The sequence below is a fragment of the Typha angustifolia genome, chromosome 9 (genome assembly GCF_048772165.1).
Source record: "Typha angustifolia cultivar Huaian chromosome 9, ASM4877216v1, whole genome shotgun sequence".
NCBI classification, from domain to species: domain Eukaryota; kingdom Viridiplantae; phylum Streptophyta; class Magnoliopsida; order Poales; family Typhaceae; genus Typha; species Typha angustifolia.
Genome location: NC_133247.1, coordinates 1,771,957 through 1,786,698, shown reverse-complemented (window position 1 = coordinate 1,786,698; position 14,742 = coordinate 1,771,957). Strand labels below are relative to the sequence as shown.

The following is a 14,742-nucleotide window of genomic DNA, read 5'->3' as shown; positions in this document are numbered from 1 at the left end:
CGTCGTCGCCCACAGTAACGCCATTGCTCGATCGCCCGAATCAATGAACAGTTAGCACTCACTAATCTTGTAGTCTTATCCTCTCCCACCCCTATAAATACTATAATACCTCATCTCATTCTCACCGCATTCGATCGAAAGACAAGTAAATTCCGAACAAACCCAGGGGTTTTTCTAGAAAAAATTAAGGAAAAGTTTACGAACACGATGCTGCCATACGCGAGCGTGGCGGAAGCGGAGGCGGCTCTCGGGAGGAGCCTCACGACTTCCGAGGCGGTCTGGTTCCACTACTCCGCGCGAATGCCGGATTACATCGTATTCTTCCACAGTTTCCTCTGCCTTTTGATCGCTTACACTTTGGCTCCTCTTCCCGTGGCCTTCCTCGAGCTCTTCCACCCCTCCTCCATTGCTAGCTACAAGATCCAGCCCAAGGTCCGCCTCCCTCCTGCTTCCTTCTTCCAATGCTACAAGCGCGTCGTCACCACCTTCGTCCTCGCCCTCAGCCCGCTCCTACTCGTCTCCTACCCCATCATGAAGGTTAGAGTTATAATTCTATCAGACCACCTATCTGTAATTCAAAATATGAAACTGTTTTAATTTAAGTTCAAGTTTTGATGGCATGGAATGCATGCAGCTGACGGGAATGAGAACAGGCTTCCCGCTGCCGTCGATGGGGGAGATGGCGGCGCAGCTGGTTGTGTACTTCTTAGCGGAGGACTACGTGAGCTATTGGTTACATAGGTTCTTGCATGGGAAGTGGGCGTACGAAAACATCCACTACGTCCACCACGAATTCACGGCGCCGATCGGGTTCGCGGTGGCCTATGGACACTGGGCAGAGATCCTCTTGTTCGGCATTCCGACCATCGTCGGCCCGGCCATCGCCCCCGGCCACACCATCACCTTCTGCATCTGGATCATACTCCGCCAGTTCGAGGCCGTCGATATTCATAAAGGGTGGGGACACTACTACTATGATTATATATTTATTTATATATATATATATATTAGTTTTAATACAAATAATAATAATAATAATAATAATTGATTGTAAATCATACAATATATAGAGAGTCACTTAATTAAAATCACTCAATATATTGCATTCCACTTTTTACCTACTAAATAGTAATCAGGTTAGTTGCAAAATATTTCCTCCACTCAAATCCTTAATTAGAGGATTATGGCTGTACTGTTTACAAATCGAACTTTTAATTTATCTCATTTAAGTCCCGCTAAAGCAATTAATTTAGAGCGAGTGTAGTTTGTTTGATTTGATCATAACAGTATATATAGTTTAGAAATTAGAATGATAGGATGTAAAAGGAAAAGGGTTTTTTATTTGTAAATATTCCTATACGATCAGGTTCGACCTAAAGATACATCCAACACATCCTTCTTCCATTTCTATCAACTTCCAGACCTCAGAAAGGACCACCAACTTGACCATAAGGTATGGTCGCCCAGGGCAGCTTTGTTTGATTCAATTAGATAAACACTAAAATAGTAGAACTTGGGAGCCATCTAAATGTTAGTATTTATGAGTCTGATATGCTCATCTCTCATGGTAAGGATTAAAATTTTGTATAAGTTGATTCATCGATAGATTTACTTTGATCGTGCTCGCTCTAATCATACAGTCAATCTTTAATTTCGAGCAGATATGAAAAATTATTAAATGCACTTGATACATTAGTGCGTTTGTATCCGATCGCTCTCGGAGACATCAAATGCAAACATTGAAGCTATTATTAGTTTGCGATCATGACACATAGGTTGGTATTAGAAGCCTTTGTAATTTAATTATATATATATTTTTTAATTTAACATATAAAACTGAGTAAATATTATTTTTTTTATAATAACACATTTTATTATAATAAAAATATATGAACACATATTAAAATACCATTGGTTAAAGAATCGAGATCCTTCTTTTCTTTCAGGTATCAGGAATAGTAGCTTTCGAACAATCTTTATTCCTTATCTTAATATATTAAGGCACTACATTTGGATACTGGACGATTGCAGATTCATTCATGTAATTAAATGCTTCCTAGTGTTAAATGACAATAGCTAGCTGTCTAGAATTTAAGGCTTGGAGTGCCCAAAATCATTAATAGTTGCCAACTCCCCACTCCCTAGCATGCATGGGATAATTTAATTTCTTTTTCAACTCTTTTTCTAACATCAATCATATATATATATATATATGATAAGAGAGTTGCCCATTTAGAGGTAAATATATTTGTGAGAGTGTGTGAAGCACTAAAATATTATAATTGTCACTACTTTCTCTAAAATATTATAAGTATTATTGAAAATTTTGACTCTTGTAGACTTGGCATTATAGTTGGTTTTTGAAGAATATTTATGACTGATTGATGATTGTTAAAATTAACTAATATATGTATATAACTAATATTTCTGATTGATTTTACCAATAATTTTTGCCTTGCATAAACAAATATTTTATTTCTTATACAATGATATTAGTAACATTAGATAGATTTCAAACTATTCTAAGCAGTTTTTATATAAGAGAAAAAAAAATAGTATTTTCTTACTCTAAAGTTAGTTTTAATAATAATTTAAGATAGATTTAACCGACATAATGATATTTTTAAAAGAGCTCAATAATTTTGGTGACAATTGTAATATTTTAAAGAATACAATGACAATTATGGTAGTTGTTTGAATAATAATTAGATAAAAAATCTCTTCAAAGAACAATGTATCAAAGCAAAGAATGATATATTTGTTATCCTACAGTTATGATTTCCCTCTGAATCCCTTGAAGTATATCCCCTTCTATGGAGGACCAGAATACCATGACTACCATCATTACATTGGAGGCCAGAGCCAAAGCAACTATGCTTCTATCTTCACATACTGTGATTACTTATATGGAACTAACAAGGTATATAAGTTTATATTATTCACAATTATTTGAAAGAATAACATATGTATGTATGCTGACATTAAAAGTTTATTTATCATATCTATATATCTTCTCTGCAGGGCTACAGATATCACAAGGCACGCCAAGCAAAGGTAGCTCTGGATCCTTTTGTTCTTGCAGATTGATCACTAGCATGCTCTTTATTCTGAATACATTGAGATATGATAAGAAAATAATTGTAACAGTTGGAGCAATGGAGAAGGACTGGCCAAAATGGAGAATTTAATGCTACGGATTTCGACGACGAGAAGTCCGACTAGGCCTCAAATTTGGTTTCAGCTACTGCATTCCAATAATTTCCTTCTTCAATGTGAAAGAGCTGCAAAAAGCGAAGCAGCAAGTGCTCGGCGAAGGCGTGGAGAACCCAGTGATTTTGGATGACTTCTAGGCTGATGTTGTCATGTGAAATGAAATATAGTTTTATCTCGATTCCTCTGTGTTGGTTTAAAACTTTCTTTTGTTAATTTGTTGGACTTGTAAGCCCTCTTTGCCGAGGCAGTTTTAGTTTGTAATTGTATGCTTGAGATAGGCGGATGCGTTCGACTCTCTTCTTGTTTGTATGGTGCTGTTCTTTGTTCTGTTTGCTTTTGATGGTGGTTTTGGGGGGTTGATATACTCTGCTGGTGATATCTTGTATTGTGATCTGAATGCAGGTTTAATCTCGACGTTGGAGATTAACTATTTTATATCTCAATGAAACAAGGTTGCAGCCTTTTTGTAAGAAAAAAAGGAATGGTAGCCAAGAGCTGAAACATAGTTCTAACCACTGTCGATCGAATCACTTGCTTCATTACATCTGTTCCGATTTCAAACCATATCTGACACACATGGAGTGCATTACAAGTTTAAGGTCTGAGGTAACTGTTTGTCAAACATAAGATATATACATTAATGGCACACGTTTGATATAAGAGTTCAATGTATAGTTGTAGAACACTCTGCTCATTATGGACAGCAGTAGGTGTGAGGTCTTTACCGAGCACCGGCAGCAAGTTGTTACTGGTCCATCCATGACCATAATCACAGACCGCAAGTAGTGTGTGAGGTTGTTGGATTCTGGATGAAGATGTTAAATTTCTTTAGCAACAAAGGAAGTAAAAATAGGCCAGAGATGAACCCTTTTTTTTTTTCTTTGGGGTTGTCAGATCAAGAAATTTATTACTGATAAGTGAAACTGTTCATCTATTTCTAAAACTATCGGGTTGCAGAAGGCTCTAGATTTGGCATCAAAGAGTATCCCAACTGTTCATGTTCGAAGCTATCCATGTACAGGTTCATCAAATTAAATGCTTGTTATTGTCTAAACAGGTACCTATAATTTAAGTTAGTGGGTTCTTCAGGTTCAAAATTGGACCATTCTTTGATTAATCCAACTTGCTATAGAATGTAATGCCATTGTCTAGCAGCAAGCTCTTGTGGGTGAGAGGCTCAGAAATTCTGGTCAACTAGGACTTAGTTTACTTCCACTTCTTGCTTGTCTGTGAAAGAAGATTTTAGATATCTATTGGTAAGAGTTAGAAAATCATATACATTTTCACTTTCTGGGAGACTTACTAGAATTAATATATGGGAATCAAGAGTTACTAAAATTGATATTAATTCCCTCTAATACTGACGCATTGTTGATTAGGTATTTTGTCTTCTGAATATATTGAGATATTGTACAAAACTTGTAATACGAATTGGGGCATACTAATTGCTCCCCTTTGTTATGCCTAGAATTATACTATATTCTTAAATTTTCATTTATATCACTTGCCCCCTTGTATTGTATTCTAGACTGATGTAAAAAACTAAGCTCATTAATGATGTCATAAAACTACCATAACATTACTTTGATAGTAATTACCATAACTCAGATTTGAGGCCCTTAATCTTAAGGTAGGAGTAGATAGAAGAGGAAAAAATATATTTCATTTTAAGGTTGAAGAATGAGATATAGTGAGTATATTAAATAAAAGGAGAAAGGCAATTATGCTATTTTGATGTCCAATCGGGTCTCTTCGATAATCATTTAATTAGTTGTTATTAAATTTGGATGGGAAACATAATAGGTTCACGTTAGTTTAGACAAAATAGGAGCAAAAGTGATACAAATAAATGTTATAGAAGATAGTCTTAATTTAAGCATAATGACAGGGTAGTAATGTATAGATTACCTAAAGATTCATTCAAACTATGCCTTGTATAGAGAATTCAATACTACACCCGTTCACATCTATGTTAGTATTTGAATCTGAACGTTAGTCTTCTTGCCTTAATTGAAGGCCATATTGCCATCAAACCAGTCTCCGTCAAGCACTCCATTTAACGAGTAATAAATCATCCAGAAAGTTACCAAGCAAATATACCACTCACATCTTAATTAAGACACTAGTATAATCCTGGTTACTAATAGAACTCCATAGCAAATTAACTACAGACGGAAGAGGTCCACGAGTTGGAGAAAGACAGAGAGAGAATTTGGGTTAAAAGAACTCTTCTTCTCTTCCACGAGAGTTGAAAGCTTTTAACGGCTCTCAAGTTCCATTTAATTTGATGTGAAAGGAACAAGAGTTTAAAATTGATATTTTTGCTTAGTTTACAAGCTGTGCTTTAAGAGTTGACCAGCTGGTTGTCTATGGATAAAGATTGTCTTTCTAAGGACTGGGTCGTAAGGGTTGAAGTCGTCTTCATCAATATAGACATCTTGAACCAACCGCCTTTATGAGATTAGGAACCATTCATGCTTCTATATATGTTTGGCCGAATTGATTATGAATCTGTCTAAGTTGTTAAGTCAACTGGAAAGTTGACTAGATTTGCTCCTTCTAACCAAAGAATTTAATTGGTTAGTAGCGTGTCAACGTCTGTGCAGGCTGCGCGAAATAAAACGTTTGGTCATTACATGTGCATACTTTGATTACGCCGGGTTCATTGCTCCTTCCACAGTGTTGCATGCCCAAAAGAATAAAGGTGGTAGATATCATGCATGCAGGCCATAGCTGGTGAGGGTGAGACTGACGTGAATCAACTGTGAGGTGAGAGGCATTCATTAACGAAGAGGGTTCGAGACTTTCTGGTCAGATTTGGAGACGTCGTCGTCGACTAGCCATGCATGGTGGCCTCTCGCAGGTAGCAAAATTAATGGCTCTCTCAATCCTAGCTAGATCCGACCCGGATCCAAGATGTCAGCTTTGGATCCGAAACTAGCCACCACTATAAATTCTTTTATCTCCATTCTCACCGCATACGATCGAAGACGAGTAAGTTTCGAGAAAGGTTCAATTACGAAGGCGATGCTGCTGGGAGTGACGTGAATCCACTGGGAAGTGATAGCCATCATACGCATTAACGAAGTGGGGTTTGGGGGTTCGAGAATTCTGGTTAAGTTTGGACTGTTGTGCTAAATGCTAATTAGTGGAGGGTAGCGAAAGTGAAGTCCTTCGTCCTCCAATAAATTCAAATTGAATAGCAATTATTAGGGCAAAGTTAATATCAGTACATCCCACCCTATAGATTCTATAATGCCTCAAACTTTCCTCTCTCATTCTCACCGCATACGATCGAAAGACAAGTAAATTCCGAACAAACTCAGGGGCTTTTCTAGAAAAGAAAATAAGGAAAAGTTTACGAACACGATGCTGCCGTACGCGAGCATGGCGGAAGCGGAGGCGGCTCTCGGGAGGAGCCTCACGACTTCCGAGGCGGTGTGGTTCCACTACTCCGCGCGAATGCCGGATTACATCCTATTCTTCCACAATTTGTTCTGCCTCTTGATCGCTTACACTTTGGCTCCTCTTCCCCTGACCTTCCTCGAGCTCTTCCATCCCTCCTCCATTGCCAGCTACAAAATCCAGCCCAAGGCTCGCCACCCTCCTGCTTCCATCTTCCAATGCTACAAGCGCGTCGTCACCACCTTCGTCCTCGCCCTCAGCCCGCTGCTACTCGTCTCCTATCCCATCGTGAAGGTTAAATTATATATATATTGAAAGCTAAGAAAGAATCAGCTACTCTGTATCCATTTAGATCTAAGTTTTGTTGGCATGCATGCAGCTTACGGGGATAAGAACCGGATTGCCACTGCCATCGACGGGGGAGATGGTGGCGCAGCTGGTTGTGTACGTCTTAGCTGAGGACTACGTGAGCTATTGGCTCCATAGGTTCATGCATGGGAAGTGGGCGTACGAGAACGTCCACCACGTCCACCACGAGTTAACGGCGCCGTTCGGGTTCGCGGTGGCTCATGCACACTGGTTGGAGATCCTCTTGCACGGCATTCCGACCATCGTCGGCCCTGTTCTCGCCCCCGGCCACATCATCACCTTCCTCATCTGGACCATTATCCGCCAGGTCGAGGCCATCGATAATCATTGTGGGTGGGTACATCTATATATATATATATATATATAATTTCTAAGCTGAACTGGACAAAGAGCTAATTAATCATCTTCGATCTTCACACAAAGTCAGGTCGTCATGGATCTTACGTAAAAGATCTTTTAAAATATATGGTTTTCTTTGTAAATATTCAGAGACGATCAGTCAGTTACGTCTTATATATATATAGCACGTACGTCCTCCATAACTGGCTTTGATCTGCTCATCATCATCGAAGGATTGGGTTTCTGAGATGCGTTGACTCCGATTGCGTGCATCAAGACAACACTATCCGGCTAGCCTGGACCAGTGAGGTCGCACTGAATCCTGGTCAATTGTAAAATTAACCAATTAAGAAAAAGAGCAGGCGTCGGTACTGATAGCTTTCAGAAATGACGTACGAGCTTTAAATTTATATCTTGCACAGTGATATCAGTACCACTTAGTAGCTTTTAAATTATTTTAAGTAATTTATATAAGAGCAAAATAGTTTTTAATTTAAATATAAGTTTAGTCCCAATCACGAATAGATATATTTAATAATATCGGCAATAATTATAATACTTCAAACAATACAATGACAATTATGTAAGGATCTTTTTGCAGCACTATATATCAAAGCAAAGAATGATATATTTGTTATCCTACAGTTATGATTTCCCCCTGAATCCCTTGAAGTATATCCCCTTCTATGGAGGACCGCAATACCATGACTACCATCATTACATTGGAGGCCTGACCCACAGCAACTTTGCTACTATCTTCACATACTGTGATTACATATATGGAACTAACAAGGTATATAAGTTTATATTATTCACAATTATTTGATAGAATAACATATGTATATATGCTGACATTAAATGTTTCTTTTTTATATCTATAAATCTTCTCTGCAGGGCTACAGATTTCACAAGGCACGCCAAGAAAAGGTAGCTCTGGATCCTTTTGTTCTTGCAGATTGATCACTTGCATGCTCTTTATTCTGAACACATTGAGATATGATTAGAGAATAATTGTAACAGTTGGAGCAATGGAGAAGGACTGGCCAACATGGAGTATTTAATGCTGCGGATTTCGACGACGAGAAGTCCGAGTAGGCCTCAGATTTCTTCCAGCTGCTGCATTCCAATAGTTTCTTCTTCATTTAGGTGCTAGTCTGAACGTGTTGCTATATATGTTGCTATACTGTGTATCAGATATAAACGAGTAAATTTAACTACAAGATGGTACCTTCTATTATCTCCAGGATATAGACCGAACCCGAATCCGAATAGTATCTATTCCAATTCCTAGGTCTTGACAGTTGACACCAACGTCCGTATCGGATCCGCGAATCTCGCCGTTAATCACGTTTAAAAATCCTGGCCGCCCCTTTGTTTTGCACTCCGACCCGACCTGACCCCCTATGAATGCCTTTAAAAGGACTAAAATGGAATTCTAACATTCCCAGGGGCTTTTGTACGAAGAAAGAGGACCTCCAAAATAAAACCTTGCGGCAGGCGCCTCTTTAATCAGTGTTCATTGCGAATCCGACGGCCAAAATGGCAACGGCCAGCTTGACCCCGAACAATCCATGGAGTCCTCCCTTCTGCACTATTATATCAGCGGATACCTTCAACTTCTCTTACCGCGCTTGCTCTCTTTGCGAGCGAACCCTCCCAGAGGGCGATGTCCCCTGCCCCGTTTGCATCCATAAGACCTCCTCCCCTCCCTCCAAGCGTCTCTATCGCCTCCTCGTACCAAACAAACCCCAAATCCTCTCACTTCTTCTCTTTCTCCTTTTTCTTGTGCTTATTCTTATTCGTGATCGTATTCTAATTCTGTAGCTGTCGATCGCCACGGCGGACAAGGTGATCGTGGTAGCGTGCTTCGATAGGATGGCGCGCGTGCTGATGGGCTGCTCCGCCGATGAGCTGTTGGGATTCTTTGGGGCCCATCGATTCGCCGCGGAGAAGGCTGCCGAGGTATTGGAAGGGGAGATGTGCAAGATGACGCTGAAAGCGTCCGCGAAAGGCAACGCCGAGCACCTCCGGGTGGTGGCGGTGCAGCCCCTGCGCACGGGATTTAGACCCGTGATGGAGACGTTGAGGGGTATCTATGGGGCCAGTGCTTCAAATGAGCGGAGGTAGAAGAAACGAGACACTTAAAAAAAGCCATTTTGGGGCATCGCTATAGTGCCTTTCACTTGCTCGACGAAATGCTTCAGAGGATTCCACAGAAGAAACGAACACCCACATGATTTTCTCCTAAATGTTGACTTACTTGTATATATTAATTTTATGAAATGGAATTGCAAGTGAATCTTCCTGATGATTCACACCATATATCCTTGTTATTTAAATTTGATTTTTATGGGAGACAAGACTAGTTAGAAGCAAAAGTATGTCTTAAATCATCATATACTTTAGTTAGTCCTGCATATGACAGCAATGGAACACGCTTAGATGTCCGAAAATTACATGGGTAACGCTTCAGTGGAAGGATCCTTTTTAAGGCAACAGGACTTATAAACCTGCATAAAAAGATAATAATGGAGCTGCTCTTAATCCCTATAAACAACATGAGGATATATCAAACATAACTTGCACTCAGATTTCACGATCAAGCCCTTCTGGTTCAGAATTTTTTTTTGCAAGCTTCCCCTGAGTCCACCTCTTCAACATCTCCAATGCGGCCTTGGGTTGATCCATCGGAACCATGTGACCGGCGTTGTCAACCTGATGGAGATCAACACTTTCAGTTCAACTTCCAGCTTAAAGGGGTTTGATATCAAGTTAATCAACTTGATAGGATTTAAAAAAATGTTTGATAATTTATGAATTCATGTTGATGAGAGTAGGGAGAATAATTGGCACCTTCAAGAAACTGAGAGGTCCATGACTTTTCAAAACTCCAGCCTTTTCTCCATCCACCAAAAATGGCATTTCATCCGAGGAGACGAATTCTTGCTGGCCAGACCATTCCATGGAGTGTACCCATCTTGAATTTCCTGTCCAAAAGAGGAAAGAGATGAATCATGAGTTACAAGCAAACCAAGTGGAAGAGAGAGAGAGAGAGAGAGAGAGAGAGAGGCAATGAAAATTGTGAATTTTTGGTACATCCTGAATAATCAACTAAAAGCTGAATTAGCATATGGCTTACCAAGCCAGTTGCATATTAGATCGTATTCCCCAGCATAGACCAGAAGATGGATGCCATCCTCAAGAAGAGCAGGGATACCGACTTCAAGATTCCTCATCCAATCTGTAAGCAGGGCCTGATACACGGTAGGGCTGCACGAAACAAAGTCGATATCTCCAACTCCAAGGGTCTGTCGAACAGATTGTAAATTGAGGAACTTCTCCATGTTTGAGAAATCATAACAGAGGCTCCCCACGCATTGCTTCCTGATATCATAATACTGCAGAAAGAGCATAGCAAAAGTGAGAATTTCAAAGCAAATGTGTGAAAATGGAAAAGAGTCCATCTGTACTCCCTCATACATTTGTCGTTCCAGCTATCTTCATGATTGAATTGAAAATTGTATTGCAAACTAATAATGAAGCCAAGCAAGATACAGTTCCTGAGGTGCCTGCAATGAAGAAGTAATATTAATATACTTACTGAGGCGCATCGAGAATATTGGAAACCTTGAAACATAATGTATACAAGTTATGGTGGCTTGCCTGCACAATGCAAATATTTTATCCTTTTTCTTAGCTTCTATTGAAAGAGGAAAGGACTGGAAATTTTGAGGGTTTTTTGAAATGCTAACAGGAAAGGAATTCAACAGACAAGACACAAATGAAGCCTGGTGCAGTTCGTCTACAAGGGACAGGAGGTTGAAAATGCTAAGCAAACAATAAAGCACTACTGTCAACATGACGATCAACCTGGCATTCCTAGGGAACTTATAAAAGGAATCTAGGAAATGTAAAACAACAGGAAACAAGAATTGCAATGTCAATTACCACAAAGTTTAATGGCGAGTTCGCAAGCTGGATAATACTTGTTAATTCTTTTGTAGTCAGATTCACTAATTATTTTCATATCCAGTGCATAATCAGTATACGCTTTGTATTGTATTGCTGGATCAGTAAGTCCATTGCCAATGGCAAAGCCCTGCATAACCAAAAAAATGTTTACAATCAACTCAAAAGGAATACAGATTATGGTTTATAAGTTACGAATACTAAAATCACCTTAAGATTTATGTGTATGCCTTCGTTGGCTTTGTTTCCTTGGTGCACCCGACTTGCAAAAGCAGGAATGTAGTGCCCAGCATATGATTCTCCAGTTATGTAAAAATCATTGTTCACGTATTCTGGGTGTGCAGAAAAGAAGGCCTGCAAACACCAAACAGAGTAAGAGGATTAAAGAGAATAAAATTTGCTGTGTTTCTATCAACTTTCACAAAATAGTGGTTCTAATATAGATATAGGGGAGAATTCAACACTGAGGAACCACTGTTTGATCAAAAGAATATGCATCAAACACTTAATTACAGCCTCACTTTCTAAAGCAAATCTGCATATTATAAATTAACTGTACAGTCATTTTCCAGCAAAGATTATGCAGTATGCTCAGAGTAGCCTCCAGTTATAGTAAAAAAGGATACCGGAAAGGAAAGAAAAATGACAATGAAAAGCCAGTGCCTCAGTTGACAACAGAAATGCATAGATTTCATATAATTGGTGATTGAAAAGATTACAGGAGAGATCCAGGTGGATATCATCACCAAAACATATGCTTGAAAATTTCCAACTGTTTTAGTTTAACACTTTTTGATCTTCTGTAAGAAGTTAAACAGTCAAAAATGTTACTTCATCAGCTTTATCAACAGACATTTACAACCACAAATTTTTGTGGACTACATAATCGAGATCACATTAGAAGGATTGAGCCTAAAACACATAAAAATAGTATAAATTTTGGCTTCAAATGTCAAATGACAAGCAAGAACAGTATTATTGAACATTTTCCAAAGATAAATCATGCAAATCAAGAAAGATGGTTAGTTCAACATTTCACAAGCAATTAATTATTTCTTGACCAAAAATACCTGCAAATAAGACTTGCATTTTATAGGTACAATGATAATTACAGCGTAATGCACCGGAACTACCATATTATTGGACAAAAGGAAATTAATAATATGCCTTATAAAACAGCATACCTGCAGGAAATCGTACAGATCATCGCTAACACCCTTCTCATTGTGACGGATATCACGCCTATCTGAACTATAGCTAAAACCAGTTCCAGTTGGCTGATCAACATAAATAAGGTTTGATGCCTGCAGAATTTATATAGGCAGAGTTTTGTAATAAGTGCTAGCAACAAGAAATATCTGAGCCGTAAAAAGGCATCTCCCAAAGATTACATCTACATGTTTATAAACATTTGAGGAAAAAGAAAAAATAAATTGTTAATGTTAGCCCACATGCTTGAACACATTACATCTGATACATAGAGACAGAAAGTATTCAATCAGAGAAAGGAGATGGTGGCAGAACAACTAAAGACAATTCACGAAATAGTACTTCAGACAGAACTGATATATGCAATACAAGACGATTGCTAGTTAATTAATGCATAGTGTAGTGAGGAATAAGTCATGACTTATGAGTCAAAATATATGGAAAACCCCAAAGCTTCTTTTGTAATCAACTTATTCAGTTTCAATTTATGTGCACAATATTTTCGTCACCATACCTCATGTAAAGTCAGGGCTCAGGACTAGCAGGAATAATTCCTATTGTAATACATAAACAGTTAAACACAAACCTAAGAAACCCATTGCGTAGCTCAGCCTGATGCAATCCTCAATTTTCATGGGTATATCATACACTATAAATATCAATAAAAAAATTAAAAGAAAAAAAACCAATGTGAAGCACAACATCACAGAATGGTCCAAAAAAAAAAAACCACAAAAAGCTCAAATAGTGATAATGAAAAGACATGACCAAAGCCTTTGGACATCGTTCAAGTTAAGTCGCCGGACAATCTAACCAACTGTAATGTCTCTAGAAGCACCAGCAAACCCTATTTTGGCTTCACTCCTGGAAAAGCTATTTTGCAAACCGAAAGCTACTACTGTTTCATAACACCGTTCCTTAAGTACCTAGTCTGGTCCCCTTTTTGTTTGTGAAACCGGAAGGTAGCTACCCTGGTCCACCTTACCTTATAAAGACTAGCAAAACACCAACTGCAAAAACCTGACAAATATCTGACATCAAAAAAACTTTAGGAACCGCAAGAATAAGAATGATCCTAGCAAACACAAAAGAGAAACCACAAGAATAAGAAGAAAAACAAATAGAATGCCAAAAATTCTAACTCGGGGAAAAAGAAATCGTTTGCATTTCTAATAAATAGGTTGATTAACATCAATCGTGATTATATGCATGGGTTTATATCAATATAGCAATTCTCCATTTCAGTAACAATAAAATAAGGAAGTCTTGTACCTGGTCCCAACCAAAATTATTCCACGCAAGGGACATGTTATCCTCTATACTGAAAGGCCCATTCTCATAGAAAAGAGCCAACTCACTGCTGCACCCTGGCCCTCCCGTCAACCAAATGACAACCGGATCCTTCTTGCTATGGCGTGATTCAAAGAAGAAATAGAACATCCTACAAAAAATCAACATCCACTACTTATCAAAATCCAATTTTTACGACCCCAATCATTACGAGAACGTAAAATTTCCAAATTTCAGACAAAACCCAGAAATCAAAATCGTCAATTTGGAAGATCCAACAGAGAAAATTGGCGAAAAGCTAACCTAGCACCATGGGTATGCGGCAGGCTGTAGTAACCGGCGTGGTGGCCGAGGTCCTCAACAGAAGTTCCATTTGCGATGGATGGGAAAGCAAAGCTCCTCTCCACGATCCTATTCTCGGAGATATCGGGGGTTGCGGAGATAGGTTCGGGAGAAGCGTCCTTGGGGAAAAGATTAAGGGCTCGGATAAGTTTCTGGGCGTTGGTATATGGGAAACTCGCATAGGAAGGGAGGCGGAGGTCATCGGGAGTGAGGGAAGACGAGGAGATAGAGGAGAAAAGGAGGAAAGGTAGAAGAAGCGAGAGGCGTCCCATCGTTGCCTTGGAGAAGGAAGAGAAAAAGAGAAGAAAGAGAAGCGGAGAGACGAAGGCAGAGAAAGAGGGGATATTATAGAGAGGGGAGGGGGGTGCGGCGACGTGGTGGGGACAAAAAAAAGAAAAAGGCACCCATTTTAACTCGGAGAACGGATCCTCTCCAAGCTCGATGGAGGAGTTTAAAACCGTGGAGACATATTATTGGTCAACAGAACATTTGACGGTACGACGAATTGGGGGACCGCGAGGCAGCCTTTCAAAATCCGATCCCGATCTAGAGAGAAAAGAGTGGAAGTATGAAGAAATGTATGCGTGCAAGGGAGATTTTTAGAGG

General features: G+C 39.1%; 4 protein-coding genes across 4 annotated transcripts; 3 read left to right on the top strand and 1 right to left on the bottom strand.

The window, feature by feature from the left end:
* The first annotated feature begins 144 nt into the window (after positions 1-144).
* LOC140767497 (very-long-chain aldehyde decarbonylase GL1-10-like) lies at positions 145-3,496 on the top strand. The gene is made up of 5 exons (XM_073107426.1): positions 145-537; positions 635-957; positions 2,773-2,920; positions 3,022-3,054; positions 3,148-3,496. The coding sequence occupies exons 1-5, from the start codon at positions 208-210 to the stop codon at positions 3,220-3,222; spliced, it is 909 nt and encodes a 302-aa protein (XP_072963527.1). The 5' UTR covers positions 145-207; the 3' UTR covers positions 3,223-3,496.
* Positions 3,497-6,561: 3,065 nt separating this feature from the next.
* LOC140767047 (very-long-chain aldehyde decarbonylase GL1-10-like) lies at positions 6,562-8,613 on the top strand. Its single transcript, XM_073106800.1, has 5 exons — positions 6,562-6,912; positions 6,998-7,320; positions 7,972-8,119; positions 8,221-8,253; positions 8,347-8,613. Exons 1-5 carry the CDS (start codon positions 6,583-6,585, stop codon positions 8,419-8,421), a joined length of 909 nt encoding a protein of 302 aa, XP_072962901.1. The 5' UTR covers positions 6,562-6,582; the 3' UTR covers positions 8,422-8,613.
* A 155-nt stretch (positions 8,614-8,768) lies between these two features.
* Positions 8,769-9,549, top strand: LOC140767048 (uncharacterized). The gene is made up of 2 exons (XM_073106801.1): positions 8,769-9,060; positions 9,151-9,549. Exons 1-2 carry the CDS (start codon positions 8,866-8,868, stop codon positions 9,451-9,453), a joined length of 498 nt encoding a protein of 165 aa, XP_072962902.1. The 5' UTR covers positions 8,769-8,865; the 3' UTR covers positions 9,454-9,549.
* A 143-nt stretch (positions 9,550-9,692) lies between these two features.
* Positions 9,693-14,458, bottom strand: LOC140767046 (serine carboxypeptidase-like). The gene is made up of 9 exons (XM_073106799.1): positions 14,098-14,458; positions 13,777-13,945; positions 12,480-12,599; positions 11,506-11,649; positions 11,275-11,425; positions 10,807-10,895; positions 10,466-10,724; positions 10,180-10,313; positions 9,693-10,041 (listed from the first exon to the last, which is right to left on the bottom strand). Exons 1-9 carry the CDS (start codon positions 14,406-14,408, stop codon positions 9,913-9,915), a joined length of 1,506 nt encoding a protein of 501 aa, XP_072962900.1. The 5' UTR covers positions 14,409-14,458; the 3' UTR covers positions 9,693-9,912.
* Positions 14,459-14,742: the final 284 nt, after the last annotated feature.